This window comes from Ammodytes marinus (genome assembly GCF_949987685.1).
Source record: "Ammodytes marinus genome assembly, chromosome: 12".
Lineage (NCBI taxonomy): Eukaryota > Metazoa > Chordata > Actinopteri > Uranoscopiformes > Ammodytidae > Ammodytes > Ammodytes marinus.
Window position 1 is genome coordinate 23,008,718 of NC_137216.1, and position 16,959 is coordinate 23,025,676.

At 41.7% G+C, this 16,959-nt stretch overlaps 1 protein-coding gene across 1 annotated transcript in view; it reads left to right on the forward strand.

The window, feature by feature from the left end:
- Window positions 1-1,492: 1,492 nt before the first annotated feature.
- Window positions 1,493-16,959, forward strand: part of dachd (dachshund d) — a gene marked incomplete at its 5' end in the record, with an annotated part of 96,911 nt that continues 81,444 nt past the window's right edge. The window contains one exon of the mRNA XM_080037588.1: window positions 1,493-2,052. Within this exon, the coding sequence (XP_079893714.1) occupies window positions 1,493-2,052 (560 nt within the window). The remainder of the gene's footprint in view (window positions 2,053-16,959) is intronic.

A 16,959-nucleotide genomic window follows, 5' to 3' on the forward strand; every position in this document is an offset into this window, starting at 1 on the left:
TACTAGCTGGCTTATGCTTGTTACAGTACAAAGCATCATCAAATAGTGGAACCCCTTTAATGAGTTGGTGTATTAGTCAGAGGTTGCACAGTATTTGTACAGGTGCTAAAGTTGACACTGCATCACTGTACAAGACACCCAAAAAGTAAACAGTCTCCGTTTTTATGATCAATGTTTAGATGATGATGATTTTGTAGTTTTTACCATATTACTTGCGAGTCTTCTCACACTACCCCAAATACTTACATTTACTGGGCTCTGGCAATATAAGGCTTTGGCTTCGTTATCTACTGCACATTTGACTTAATTTGCAATTTTAACACTGTGAAATATATTGTTTGCCATGTTCTCTTCTATTTAAAAAAAATATGTATTTGATGTCAGGGAACATATGAACATGGACACTTAAAAGGCATATGAACGTATACACTTAAAATACGCAAAATGATAGCCATGAAGCTAATTTACATTGATTATCCCCTGGCGTTTGGAAACTTGTACATGAATGCTATTACACAAGTGTATACACTATAATCCAAATATTGCTTTAGTTTGCATGCAGAAGTTCCATCCCTCAAAAATAACCGTTGCCTCATGATGTGTTATGTGAACACTTCATACAAAATGCTACGGCCACTTGGCTTTGTAAATACACTATTCAGAGGAATAATTAAATGAGACCTTTGCTTTCTCATTGATAGGTTCCACCTTAAACAATGACTCATACTGGAAAGTTCACTATGACAATATACCAAATATGACATTAGAATTAAAGTTTACAAAATGATAGCATCATACATGCCTGGAGATAAGAAAAGTTACGTTTGCTAAATCCTAATTTTGCATCAACTTGATACATTTTTTTTTGTTTTGTTTAAGATTTTGGTGCTTAGAGTGATACACTCTCATTAAGATCACTGCAGTTGGCGTGCATACTGTCGGATAGCAGGTGTAACCGGCATGGCTGTTGAAGTGTAGTAAGAGCCAGAAAAAAACTGTTAACTGAAACGGCAGCTAGGCCTATACATTGTGAGTGCGTGTAAATATGCAAATGTGAACACGATTGTGATCCAATATAACCGGATCTCTCTTGTGTGGAATAATCATCGCAACAATTTGACAAAACGTGAAACATTTCAGCGGTTGCCCAAGCCCCATTTATCGTTTCTTCAAAGGCTTCCACTGTCCCCTAGCTCCTCCCTCTCTGTACCGTGTGACAACAACAACTCATCCACAGAGCGGAGCTGCACTTTTCAGCTCATTTTCCTCCTGTCATTCCTCCTCCTATCTTTGATCATTGTCCCGCCGCTCGGCCCCCCCAAAAAAGCCTCACTCAGCAGCACGCCTTTTTTTCGGCAGCTCTTTCTACTTTCCAACTTATCTGAGGAGCTAAACTCTCGTGGATTCTTTCATTTATAGGGGGTTGTCTCGGGCAGGCTGGGTTTTATACTTTGAACTTCGGGCGACTCTCTTCCCCCTCCTATAGGTGACCATGGCCGTACCGGCTGCGCTGATCCCACCGACCACTCTGGTCCCACCGCCTCCGATGTCGACTCCTTCCGCCACCACGTCCCCGCCGTCGACAACTTCCTCGCCGTCTCCATCCCTGTCCCTGGCCCCTCCATGCGGACCCGGACAGCAGAACCTGTTCAGATCGGAGCTGCTCGCCACCGGTAGCCCGGGCATCCCGTCCACGGCGCTCCCCCCCGGCAAACCCGTCTACTCGACCCCGTCGCCTGTTGAAAACATACCGCAAAACAACGAGTGTAAGATGGTCGAGTTGCGCGGTGCCAAAGTGGCCTCGTTCACCGTGGACGGCTCCGAGCTCATCTGCCTTCCTCAGGCGTTCGACCTGTTCCTGAAGCACCTGGTCGGCGGACTGCACACGGTCTACACCAAGCTGAAGCGGCTGGAGATCACGCCGGTGGTGTGCAACGTGGAGCAGGTCCGCATCCTCAGAGGGCTCGGCGCCATCCAGCCCGGCGTCAACCGCTGCAAACTCATCTCCAGAAAAGACTTCGAGACACTGTACAACGACTGCACCAATGCGAGGTAAATGACTAGAGCTTTTTACGGCATTTTTTGGTTAATGTATTTACGTGCGACAGCCGTGCGTAAAGGCGCAGGACCATGGAAGGAGGAGACATTTTTCCTTTTATAAAACAAGTGGTTCAAGCGATATGATTTACTTATTAGTTGAATGTGATAATTCATTTAAAAAAAAAGAATTGTTTTAGATTGCGTCAGTGTGAGCATTGCCGTCATCCAAGCAAAGTGCTCGTAGTTTACTGTTGGATGGGAATCGGCCAGCGCGCAACATCAGTTAAAAAGTTCAGTGAAAGTTTTTTTTAACACGTGCAGGGCAAAGCTGTGTGCCATGATGGATAGCCTGTCTAGCCCAGAACAAATGAATCGATAATGTAGACTACATCTTGGCTGAGTTTCACATGGTTGTTGAATAAACTTTAGGTGTAGAGCTGCCACTGCAAAAATGTAATTTTATAATCAACAGCCCAGTCATCTTTTAGGAACCTTATTTACTATAATTCCTCCTAATTTATAAAAAACTTTTACTTTTTCGCTCAACTTTTTCTTTTCTTTTTTTCTCTGTAATAAAACTAGGTTTTGCCTTGCTACAGTGTATGCCCTTGCCACAGGGGCAATACAATTCCAATCTTGATAATTATTTCCAGAAAGTAAACAAGGCACACCCAGATTATCATAATTAGATGAGATGAGATATTTTTTTAATTAATTGTTTTGACAGCCAGTTCATTTGTTAAGAAGGTTACAGTACACTTACGGCTCCTGTTGAAATACATTGTATGAAGCCATTTTTTTTTATGGAACCCTAAGGGATAATTGTCACACACACTTGCCATAAACGCCATAAACAAACATCCTTGATTGCTATTAAAGTAGGAAATTAATATATAAAGTCAATGAGGCAGAAGAGTTAAACATGTGAAAATGTATGCATTAAACCATTTTACAAAGTCAAATATTTTGAGCTTTATATGTTTAAATATGGAGTGATTTAAGTGAGGATCAATATTTGATTAAAAGCCATTTTTTGCTGTCCTGTTGCTCCTGGATTTGATGTATCGCTCAGTCTCACAGAATGGTTCAGCCTGGTCAAATTTACCATCTTACCTGTCACTATGATTGATTCCATATTGATCTCCTACCCAGAAATGAGTTAGAAATGCAAATATGATGGAAAGGCTCGCATCAGTGGGGAATAGCAATAAACACTTTGAGTCACTTGCTTATCTCTCAGTTTCAAAGTGTACAGCCTTTTGGAAAATTTACAGTGCGAGATTAAACTTAATTCAGACTTATTGATGCATGCTCATTGCTCAAACACACATGCACACATATAATTGCTGTGCAATCAAAAAAAAATGTATGTAACATTAAGATCCATAAATATATGTATTAATAAACATATACATTATAAATGCACCATTAGGCCTGGTCAATAAATGCAAAATCATATAACTCACACTACATTTTGTGGAGGTCTTTAATTATTTTTATAACTATGAAACATTTATTAATTCGAATTTCTCATGTTCAATTTATCTAAACTGTGAGTAGCCCACAGTTCTTATTCTATTAATAAACCCAGTTCATCTTCTCTTCAAGCGTCACACATACACACAATATTTTACGCTTATAGATATACTTCAGCTCCATACATTTCCATTGCAGTTGCCATCGTCCCAACAACTCACCTGTGCACTGGGGTGCTTAGGCATCATTTACATAAGACATCAAGGGAGCACACAACCCCCCCACTTCTATACACACCTCCCCTCTCCATAGAGAAAGTCACACCGCGCGGTGATCCTCCTCTTGAGCCTGGCGTGGGGCTGCAGGTGACAGAGTATGTGGTTGAACTCACCGGGTTGTCAATGGGGGGATGGCCAGCGATGGGGTTAAAGGATAATGCAGTGCCTCGCGTCGCTTTAATGACGCTAAAGTGCTGGGCTATTACGGGCACACGGACAGCACTGTAATTGTCTCTGAAAGCAGCCAGGTACTCCCGGTGCTGGGGCTGAAATCAATCACTCAGACCCCGGCCTGCCCGCTCTGCCTGCCTGCCCCATTTGGAGAATTACATCATGGAACAGTGAGGCATCCGCTTGGATAAAAAGGCTTCTGTTACTTAGAGGAGAGTTGATTTTATTTGCAGGGATGTGTGTGTGCTTTACACTGTCTGTTGTCATTGAATTGCTTGCTGACAAAATGATCAGTCTTGAGCGAAGAGGACACAGGTTTTGCCCTGTAGGTGAAAACGAGTTCCCCTCTCTCTCCAAAGTTGACGTTCCGTTTTGCACTGGACTTGCTGTCAGTTCTTTGCCGGTTAACCCCGCTCAGGTTACACAACAACAGCCCGCTGCCTGGGATAGTTAAGCTTTTCATCTCGCCCCTATTACTACAGTGTCACTACTCTTTTTATACAGTGGCGGAGTGGTAACAATGAAGTGAATAATACTCCTGTACAATGGGTCGTACTATTTCACATGCTGCTTTTTTTTCTTCTCTCCCACGGTCTATTGTGTTAAAACAACACTACTCTCATTTTGCACACAGTGTGAATGTGAATAGCATCACAGAGCACCGCTGCATCCCGCTGTTTCAGTTTTGATGTGGACACAAACAAGCTCCAACTGAAATTGTTCCCCACTATGCTTACTTTTGCATAACACTTTTTTGAACAAATTAAATGGAAAATGGTATTGTCCAGAAATGTAGTGTAGGATTTTGTTGATGCTATTGTGATTATTTCTGCAATGAGAATTTATAATAGAAAAAAAATCCTTTTCACATACTTTTACAGTTATTGTTTGAACTGTTCTATTTAGCCTAATAAGCCACACAGTATTTAAGTGATAATCGTTAATCTTTTAAGATAAATGGAATATAATCATTCTTGACCCCTTCAATTTCTTAAGGACTCTCTTGTGCCAGATTAGCAGTGTTGGCTCCTGCCCCCCCACACTGATGCAGGTTCAGTAATCTCCCCTACATTATGACTCTAGCCCCTCCAGGAGCCCTCTGTTCCAGCTACTTGTTTTCCTTTTCATTTTCCCTGTGGTGGGATGGAAAAGGTTCTTATTGCCGTGTGACACTTGAACTCTGAAAGGTTATTATAACATGAGGGGTGGGGGGGGATATCGCATATCTCTCATTGGTCTTGCTTTGTGGAGGCAGGCTATCCGATGCTGGGGCGCACAAATGCAGCAGTTAATTGACAATCATTGTCTACCCTTGAAGGTTAACCACACGCCCCAGACAATGTCCCACCACTGGGAATGGGACGGCTTTTCACTTACATGCCCTTCTTAAATAGATTTTTTTTTTCCCCGGCTCGTTGCAGTCAAGCAGATCTTACTACTCTGAAATGTTACAAGTGACAGGTCACAGCGAAAACCACTTTTTCTTTCACAGATGCGTTTAATTGATAGTGATATGACAGAGAGTGTTATGAGAGCTATCACCTCTCTTGTTCCCGTTTCAAGAGTGTTTATGCCTAAACACACATATTTGCAAATGACGGTAATTGTTTTGTTTAGCGCTCAGTGTGAGCTGCCACGGAGGGTGCCAGCTTGTCTCTCTCCCTCCTCTCCTCCGCTGAGCTCTCTCTTATAATATATTTGTTTTCTACAAGGCACGGATGTGTTTACAGGTACTCAGGGGAGATTTCTGGATTCCATTCAAATCATTCCCAGTCAGAGTGGGTGCTAAGATACCCGTCACCCAGCAACCACATCCAAGAGGGAGCCTGGGCGATAATAACTTCAAAAACAGAATGACAGATGCCTGATTAGAGAGAGTTAGAAAGAGAGAGAGAGAGAGAGAGAGAGAGAGAGAGAGAGAGAGAATGGTATACAAATCGGTTTAAAATCCAAATCTATTCAAGTACTTTATTGAAAGTCAAATTGGCCCTCATATTGTGTGTGTTGTTTCTCTATTGAGGGAAAAAAAGGCATCTCAAGTTCTCTCTTTTTTTTTTTACATTTTTAATCCTTCAGTGGGGCTCTGCTAAATTTGATTAGGTACAGTACATGTGCTCAAGTCAACTGTGCAGTTGGCAGATGGCGGGAAGGTGTTTTTTTTTCTCTTTGCAAACAAATAGTCTCCTTGAAAATCAGAATTGCTTTATTGACTCCACAGTCATTCAGCTGGAACAAGTGCAAATTAAAACATTTTTTGAAGAAAAAATCCGCAGATTAGCTCAGTTGACTAAAGTAACATAAATTTCCCCCATTTCTTTTAAGATCATGTTTTTGTTGCTGAAAATGAGGCTGAGCCAAGCCTGTCGAAAGCACAGATTTTACTTGTTAAAGAGGCTTTGTTTTACACTGTCTAATGCCATTTGTGGATGTAGAGGCTATTTGCATGGCAAAGCGGCCTGTATTGTTAATTTGCCTGTTGGATGCATTAGTTGTCCAAGCTCCTATCTCATTTGCATGCCTTTACTCGATCCACAGCAGGAATTGGATTTCTAATTAATTCTTCTACCAAATGAAATGGTTTAAAATCACACATTGACATCAGTTCTGTGCATGTTGATCATTATATTAAAATGACATACCTTTACTATGTTCACCAACCATTAAGGGGTATTACCTTCGATTTCTATAGACAATAGACCTAAGCTGTTTAGAATCTATCTGTCAATATGACTTATCAAGCATATTAAACTAGATTTGTTAACTGTGATTTCAACTGATGATTTTGCTCTTGAGACTGATTGCCTGACAGGCCAGCAATAGATTTTGGGTCACTCTGATTTCCGTTATCCTCTTTCCCCCCAGTCACAGCTCCCTTGCTTGTCTTTACTCACGGGCTCCTTCACATTACAGCACATTCAGGGAGTATGGCGGAAGTCACTAGCACTCGTACCAGGATGTTAAATGCTACTGACATAAGTTAGAGGGAGCAGATGAGATTTCCTGATTGGAGGAGGAATGCAGGCCCTTGCCTGGCTCTGTCTAATATGGTCACATAGAGAAATTGATTCTCCTCAGAAATTAATTAATTTTCCATATAGCCCAAAGCTGGAGTTTAAAAAAGAGTGCGCACTTGCTGGTTTCCTATTTTCCCTCTTTTTTAAAAGAATTATTGCCTAATCATATTAATACTTTTGCCCCAAGGATGAAAAGATAATTGTACAAATGCATTTGGAAATATGTATCACTGAGTATTTATGATTAAATTATGCAAATAACTCCGCTCCCATCCTTCGTGGGCCCAGATTGTCTAATTAGGATTGATATGGCGAATAGATGTTGGGGAATCTGAATACAAGCATGTCCAAAGAGCAGAAAATTGAAAATGACAAGGCTGGAATCCTTAAAAAGTGTGTAGGTTTTTTTCTCCCCCCACTCTCTGTCTAATTCAGCGTAACTGTATCAGGAGTTAATTTTCCCCGGCTTCATTTCTCGTCTGAGCTGACAGGAAAAAGAATCCATCAGGGAAGCAATCTCAGATGGGATTCCACAAATTTCCTCCTCTTGTTTTTTTCTCCCCCTCTTCATTTCGGCGGAGGCTATCAGGGATGAATCTTCTCCTGAGTAAACATGCAGATGTTATTCCTTCAGTGTCAATGTTTTTGGAGCTCTCCACTCGATACAAAGGACTCCTCCTTATAATTAAAGTATATTAAGAAAGGAATGTCATTCAACAAAAAGCCCTTTGTACTTTTGGAATTCAGTCAAGTAATGCACATCATATTATGAGAGCCAAACCTTTATTTTCTTTTTCTGCTGAAAGTTGAGAAGCACTCTATGCAGCTGTATCCTACTTTATATGAAGACAATATGTGTCCCTAATCATGCGATTCAAATTACATCTTGTATCAGGTTTAGCATGACTATGTTGTTTGGAGTTAGCTATTGTGTGTTACGTATGGCAGAGTAGATGGATGTAAAGACAAAAAATTCAAAATACCGAAGTAATCAAACATTTCAAAGTGATTTTCACAATGACTTCAATATATTCCTATTTAATAAACCGTCACACTAGAAATATGTTGCCCAAACACAGACACATAGACCTACTGTACATTGACACTAGTTGAGCCCACAGTTACATGTAATTTAACAATAAACGTGTTCCTTGCCGGGCTGAGCGGCACATCACAGAGAGAAATCGGGGAGGAAATGACATGGGTTTCCACTCTCTCTTCTGTGTTTAGCTTCAGATGAACGGCACAGCACAGGCTCCAGTGCCTCCAACAGTATCTATTAAAGGGCTGATTGTTATCTAATCTTTACCTGGCGCTAGCTGGAAAAGCCCTGAAGCTAATGACACTTGAGACTAGCAGCACATTCTATGGTGGTTCAAAGCATCTGCTCAGTCAATACCTTCTGATGAAAAACTAAGAAAACGGCCCCACAGCTATTTATGTGAAGTCTGAATTCACCCAAAACACGTTATGCAGCCAATTTGTTCCATTGAATTATAACTAACAATGTGCATAAAATGTGCCAGCAGGCTAGACACTAAACTGCTCCAGAGACTCTGTTGTTCAATTCAAGTTTTAGAGTGTACGTAAAAAAAGCATTTTAAAAGTGAATAAATTATGTTAAATTGAAGTTTTAACTAAACCAGCCTGAGTAAACAATTATGATAAAATAAATGCTGACGTCTAGATAAATGCTTCACATTTAGTTTCTTCTCAGAGACATGCCTCTTTACACTTTCACAACATTTTGTTCAACCAGTGCATGGTAATTTGAGAGGTCCACAAATGTTAAATTGCTAATTATTTAATACTCTTGTAGGTCCATGTCTAGATGACCTAGCAACAGCATTGGACGCTGATCAACGGATTGTTCCAAATCTGTCTCTCAAATGAGGAAAAAAAATCACTATAACCTTGCTCAATCTGCTCAATCTAAATCTTAAGGTCATTGTTAGCTGAATATTTAGCAAATTAGATAATCAACAAAAAAGTAATTAGTTTTAATGCCACTGTCAAATAAAAATATAACTTTTATTGACTTAAACTAAAATAATTAAAAAAAAAAAAAATTTTATTTTTAACATTGGAATGCATATTTATATGTATTCCATGCTGTGTATACAAATATATTATTTGTAAAGTGGCTCTATTTTTCACAACGGAATGACTTCAGTTGTCAGCAGTTCAAAGTAAACAACAAGCCAGCTCATTCTCTGAACTGTAAAACGATAAGGTCTGCAATTTTGGCTGTTATCCATAGAGATAGAGCCACACCCAGAGCAGAGCGGCTTCCTGACGGCATTGCCCACCTGTAGAGGTTATGAGCGGGGTATCAATATCACCAGGTCAACACATTTTCATCTAACACTGACATCTCTCTCTTTGCCTTCCACCCTCTGCCTCTGCTCCTGTCTCTCTCTCTCTCTCTCTCTCTCTCTCTCTCTCTCTCTCTCTCTCTCTCTCTCTCTCTCCCTTTAAGCCCTAGTGAGAATATCTGTGGGCGTCTTTATTGGTTGCAGCACTTGGGTTTCTCTCCTCGTAGACTCAAATGTCACCGTCTCCCTGATGTTTCTTTAAAATGGCCTGTGCCACCACTTGCTGTGGCGCCCGGCTATTATTACCCTCCTCTTAAAGAGTGACAGTGGGGTCCTCAGAGACGTGACACAAACCTCCGCGGATGGAGCCGTAGTGCTGTGTCAAGCCGATGCTCCCAGCCAATCAGATCAGCCGCTCAGCAGATCCACTGTACACCTGGAATGCTATGAGGTTAGCAGAAAAGTCAGGAGTCAGTTTGGTTCAGTTTCAAACAAGATTTCTGCTTGCCTCTTCTTAAAGCTGTACTATGTAACAGGAATCGGTCTCTTTATTAACTGCTCTGCCATGTCTAATTAATTAGTTATCCAAAGCGTGTTTTTGTTTTTATTTTTGTCGCTGACATTTTTGCTTTCACTTTACTTCCTGAGTTCCTGCGTGATTCTGGCCCGAATGTAAATGCCTGTGAAAAATAATGTAAAATTAACTTTTTAAAATTGAAAATCTTACATAGTACAGCTTTAAAGATAACAAATAAAACTAGACCTACTTTAGCCAAATATATTTTCATTTTCCTTTATTTAACCTCGAAAGATCAATTGAGGGGTGACCCTCTTTTACAATGACGTCGAGTTTGTACATATACACAATATACAATGAGAATACATAACAAGTTTACACACACACACACACACACAGACAACAACAATTTAAAACATTCAGATCAATTGAATGAGAGACATAATAGCCTAATTAAAACAGTTACAAGTGTAGAGGGCCTGATTCAAAATAATAATTTTAAATTGGTTAACAGTTATGAGTGTATTTATTTTAATTGTATGTTGTAGGCTGTTCCAGGAGTCAGGGGCACTATGGCTAAAAGCGGTTTTACCAAGCTCAGACCGGGCATAGGGGACATATAACATGAGCATGTCAGTTGAGCGGGTTTGATAAAGCCCATCTGAAATAAGATATACAGATAGGAAGCAGGAAGGTCTTTAAGAATCTCTTTCACTGTTTTCCTAAGTCATCAAAATCTGCCCATGCATGTGTAAATGCCTTTAAAGCAATGTGGTAAAAATCGTTACTTGTGTATGTTTTGAGTAATTCCACAGTGGAGCAGAAAATACAGTGAGACATGTTCTCTATGGAAACAAACATGGTTATGATAATAAAGGAGCCTTTGCTGAAATGGTTTGTCCACATGCATTAACCCACTGTAACTTTCACATTAGGGGTTTTGTGTGAGTGTGATTGCTTGTGTGCAATTGTGTGTGACTTGCTCAGTGAGACAGACAGAGACAATTTGTGTGTGTGTGTGTGTGTGTGTGTGTGTGTGTGTGTGTGTGTGTGTGTGTGTGTGTGTGTGTGTGTGTGTGTGTGTGTGTGTGTGTGTGTGTGTGTGTGTGTGTGTGTGTGTGTGTGTGTGTGTGTGTGTGTGTGTGTGTGTGTGTGTGTGAGGGACAGAGAGAGAGAGGGAGGCAACCCCGCACAACTTCACATATGAATGGTCTTGTGTGAAAAGGAAGATGAATTGAGTCAAGCTGACATAGCATGCCAATAAGCTTTGTCTCATTTCCAATGCCGTATTCATTTGTGCCACAGAGAGATTTATTGCATGATTGACAATTATGAGAGGGTGACCTAGTTCTTTGTGATGGAACAAAAATGGTTTTCATCAGTTTGTCTGTGCTGTCTTTAGCATTGTGTGTGTGTGTTTGTGTGACGCCGCTGCCCTGGTAAAGAATAGGGATCGCCTCCTGTGCAATGAAACACTTTTCCCCCCTTCAACTATTGAAACTCATGCATTTTCTAGTAATGGCTTCATATATTTTGCATAGAATCACATCATCCACTATGTCTGTTCCACAGCAGAAAAAAATGAATTTCCTACCCCATTAAGCAATGTGAGCTGTCCAAATGGAGCACGTGAAAGTGACACTTTTACGAATGCTCTTCAATCTCTAACTTTGGTGTAGAAATAAAAAGGGAAAAGGAAGTAATTTCGCTGGCTGTGTGATTATATCTTCGGCTCACACTTGGGACATTTTCCATAACTACTTGCTTTCCTGTATTACTGGCTGTTTTATTGTTGTTACCTGATCGCCCAAATCACAAATACACTCATCCTTTTTATTGTTGTGACTGTCAGTTAAGGGCTCCATTTGTGCCTTACATTTCCTTTATTCCTTTATGGTTCATTCTACCTGTCTATTAGCTTTGTGTTTTCTGTGTGTGTGTGTGTGTGTGTGTGTGTGGTTGTGTGTGTGTGTGTGTGTGTGTGTGTAAGTGTGTATGCGCCCAGTCAAGCTTAGATTACTGCGACTTGTGAGGAGGAAGTCTGCACACCTCCTGGGACTACTGCTTGACTGGCCCCTCAAATGATACAAGCCAGGGTTTAGTTGGGAGTTAATATCCTGCAAAATTGTCCTGCACAGCCCCGGCAGAATGTCAGATGATTAAATGACACAAGCATATCAAAAACATTTTTCTCCGACTAGTGGCTGTTAAGTGTTGCGCTAGTGTGGCGCATCTCCCAAGGTTACCATTAAAAAGAAAGGAATATTCAGTGGGAAGTGGGTGTCATTGAGCTGTGATTGTATCCGTGTGTGTGTGTGTGTGTGTGTGTGTATTTGGATTGCGTGTACCTGTATGTGTGTGTGGATGCTTTAGATGTTTTGTGTAATGCCCTGTTTGAGTGGTAATAATATCTCAATAGGATTTCAGGTTCTCATTGAGGTAGAAGGTTGAGAGGACATATGCTAATTGTGCCTGAGAAGACTTGTCTCTCTCAGAAAACACATCCCACTAGAGTTTTCCACGTATACACTGGATGCCAGACCATCCCCAGTGACGAGCGAAAAAGGGGCTTGAGGCTCCAAAGCGATCCATTTTATCCCTTTCTTTTTCACTGGATGCAATGCTTTGTTTTAACCTCTGCAGGAAAGGAGATGAAAGGCAGTGTAATAAAGCTAAAAGGTCCTTCTGTAGTTATCAAATGGCCTTTCACTCCTGACCTTTAAGATGCCACAGTATGGAACCGGAGACACAATGCTAGAAATACAGATAGGGTTTCAGAAGATCAAACACCTCTTTGTATAGTTTACTTGCATCATGGGAGATATAAAAGAAGAACCTTTCGCAGGCACCACCAAAAAATAAAACCAAAAGAAACATTTGGAAAACAATGAACTGCCTTGTCAGCGCCTGCACAGATGAAAAACAAACAGTAAAACAAATGCAGCAGCGAGTAAATTTTTGGTTCTGCGGCATTTGTTTACTTCCTCTTTCATCTGATATGTTCTTGACACAGCAATGGGACTTTTTATGAGGGCATTCATAGTCATCCGGATCTTGGCTCTCGATTGTGTCTGTGAATATGTGTATGTGTGTACACATAACTGCATTTACAGTTCTGTTAGCATTGCTCTTTTATTTCATTGAGATATAAAAACCTTTTTACACAGCTGTGCCGTTTGATTTCCTGTTGCACATTCATATTTCAATTGATGCTATCAACCAAAAAGCCTTTCAGAGTGTCTCAAGTCCACAGCACTTTTTAAATAGCACTCTGTTAAAGGTGCAGTGTGACATAATGTGTATTTTGAGTCATCTAGTGGTGAAAGTTCCAGAAAGCAACGCTCCCTTGCCAACCCCTCCCTTTCGGATAATTTACTGGAGCTATGGTCGCCTTCAAGTACCAGGAGCTAGTTACTAATGTTGGCATCATCCACCACTGCCTCAAGTCGGTGCAACATGGTGGCGCAGCCCGCTCCTATATAAAACATATATATACATATAGATATACTTTTATATAGATATAAAACACTCCTTCTAAGGTAATAAAATAAAAAAAAATATTTTCAAGCAATTATACATCAATTAAAGCATACTTATGGATATTATATTCCATTTCTACCAAGTATGATCTTAAAAAACGCCAACTCCCTGTACACACTCCAGCTTTAATCTTAACTTTCTGATCAGTACTCACGTTACACTGAAGTCTCAAAGCCTCAATTTACCCATATAATATCCATGTTTTGCATTAATCAGGCTTTTGCCACATGATTTATACTTCATGGTTATATGTATATATATGTATGAGTGGGAAGTTCATGGTCGGGTTATTTGAAATGACAAGCTGCCGCACTGGAATGGCAGGACTACAATACCTAGCAGCAGCCCTTTTTTTCAATCACACATCTATAGACGGGCCGACTACAGGGACCGCTAATCATGCTCTTAGATGTAGAACGTTATCGGGATGCATGATGGCACCCAGCATTCCTGTCATTCTTGACATTCTACTGAGCGGCACACTCGCCACTCTGAGGAGTGTCGGTGCCTGTGTGTGTGGACCCTGAAGAGCTCATGAGGCCGGGGTCGGGGCCAATGCTAGGCCCTGGCCCTGTTGACAGTTCCTTGGCACTGTTGTCTCAGCAGGAAGACATCAGTTGGAGCAACAGAGAGGCTGTGGACCAAGGGCCGTCTGGTCAGCACAGAGAATGGAGTTTGGAGAAGATTAGGCTTCACCCACGGGTCATTGTGTTCCCAGAGCAGGGCCCGAAGCCCGCGGCCTCGGTATTGTTAAAGGGAAAGGTCAGGTCCAATGACCAGCCTAAGCCTATTAAACAACCCACACCGGCTTCTTCCTGAAAAAACCTGACTGTGCTTTCTCTTAACTACTGAGAAGGGGGAAGAAAATAAAATCAGCTTCTAACAGCTGAGGTCGGCCATATCCTGATGTAAATTGGGAGACCACAGCAGCTAATTGAAACGAGTAAAACTGATATACTCATACGAAAAGCATTGCAATCATGCTTCTTTATAACACAAGGAAGCAATTTCAAATTCCATGTTTATTTTTTTTTCAAGCTCTGCTAATTGTTTTTTTCAGATCCCACAAGTTGGTATGAGCGCTGCGCTAGGCCCGCCAGGTTTGCTCTAACAGATCCCCTACCAGTGTCAGAACAAATCCTCCACATTTATATCCTCTCAGTACTAAATGCTTATGTACCACATTCATAAGGTCGTCTGAGCCCCCAACACGCTCCCATAAGTCTCCTTTAGCCGCAGTGATGGCTGGTGTCAGGGATGTCTGGCGAATGAAAGGGAACACAGGAAGATAGCGTTTGATCCGTGATGGAGATGAGTCCACATCGGAGTGGAGCTAGTGATTAATAACGGCGCATCTGGGTAAAAAGGATGTCATCCCCCGGACGTCTAATGAAAGCTCTTGAACATATCTGGGAGAGGCGATATGTTGACAGTGGATGATGCAAATGAGGCTAAATGTGAGAGGAAACCTGAAATGAATCACCCCCGCCGTCTCCGTGGCGTTTGTGTGTGTGTGTGTGTGTGTGTGTGTGTGTGTGCGTGCGTGCGTGCGTGTGTATATATGTGTGTGTGCGCCCCGACCAGCAGCCAGCCGTTTACACCGTACAAAGCTCGGTGTGACACTCTCCCTCCTTTGTCTCAAACTGCTAACTGTATTTAATTTCACATCTTATCGGGCCGGGCTTTGTCTGTCTGTGAGTCTCTGCACAGTGGAGGCGACCCCCGGAGATAAACTCTGTCAGGCTCTGGGGTGATTTATTAAATTCTGATTTCTGTGAAGGACTTTAATGTCGAGGGGGAGGGGGAGGGGGAGGGAGGGGGGTGTTGGCGGGGCAGGGAGGGGAGGGGTGTGGTGTGGGGGAGAGAAAATATGTCGCAGGTGTCTCTGCCAGCCCCGGGCACTGTTCTCTCTCCATTACCAGCATTGTTAGGTATAGAGTAGGCAGGAGAAAAGAGAGAAGTAGGAATCTATGCTGAATTTCCTGTCTTTGTTGTGGCAGTGGGCTTGTTTTTTCCCTCCGTTTTCCATGGGCCAGAACAGCGGTATCAAATCACACTTGTTTGGACTAAGATAGCGACTGCGGAGTGTGGAACGTGTGGGTTAGTTTGACAGAGGGCTAGGGCCCAGCTATAGGTTTAATGGTCATGTTTTAATGCTTCCCCCTATCCGCCCTCCCTCTTTGTGACACCTAACCATTTATCCAAATCTATTAGGTAAATCCTTTGACCTTATCAGGAGATCCTTATCCTCTCCTGATATTTGAATAAAGCCTGATGTCAAGACCCATATGTGACATTTTTTTCGATGAGTTCAGCAAATTTTATGGGGCGGCTATTACGATCTAGCCAGTCCCAAAATACTTCAATTTGAAATATTTTTCTTGTTAAGCACACTTCACAGGTCAATTGAGACTGTGTTAAAGAAGCTCAACATGTTCATTTTAACATAATTTTATTCATCTCGAAATGCATCGGCTCCTCCCCCCCTTGAAACCTACTTTACATTTCTCTTTCATATCACCTTAATCTAAATTGATGCGTTATCGTACATGGATCTCGGAGGAGGGGATCAAATAGCGACTGTCAGTGGTGCACGGTGAACTGTGTTTTTTGAACATGATTTGCTCCTTTTCTACATTATAAAACATGCTTCAAAGCAAAATCACAAGGTGCTTTTCACATGACCCTTTTCCTTTTTGAGGATTGTTTTTTTAAACAGAGCCGTAAAAGTGATGTGTTGCTTCCTCTGATATCCGGGAAGCAGCCCTGATCAAAAGGTAATATTGGCGAGGGCCGCCGCTGGTTCTTGTCTCCTACACGTTATACGTCCCAAAGGGGCTCTTTTCTCTGTGACACCTTGGCTTTCTCCAAAGTGATGACTGGATGATAAAGAGTTGTGGATTCCATATATTTATTTATTGCTCGTATTGAAAAAGTTAATAGAAGACCGGGGGCCGCGATGCGTGAAGGGCTGTGTGGGGACAGGAGGACTTCTCGTCTTAGATGCAGAACTGTAGAAAAGCCAGGCCGAACGCATACATCAAACAGCACAGAAAAGCCAATGTGTTGTGTTCCCAACTACATGCTCACACACACACACACACACACACACACACACACACACACACACACACACACACACACTCTCTCACTCCAATGCTCTATATCAAATGTACCCCTTGTCTCTCTTTCTCTCCCCATTTTTCTTTTCAAAACAGGGCATATCCCACTCCAGCTATTAAATCAAACCAACGAGATGAGTTTGGAAAGCCAGAAACTCAATCCTACTTGTACTTCTACAAAACCAAACATTCAGAGCTCAGCAGCCCACCCCCCCAACAAAAAAATAATAGCTCAACAAGATCATTTAAACACACTTTCTCCCTTGCAGGAACAAGAGTTTCTTTGACCTAGTATGCAAACCCTGGTTAGCAGGTTTTGATTGAGCGGAGCCGGGGATCTTAGGGGCCAGCTCCTCTGATACCTACGTCTCCCTGTCTCCATTGTTCTCTGCGAGTCAGCATCTTTTGTCTTTGCCACTGATTTGTCTTTTGATCTGTGCGAGTGATTTATCTGCATGGAATCGTTTTTCTCTCTGTTCCCCCCCC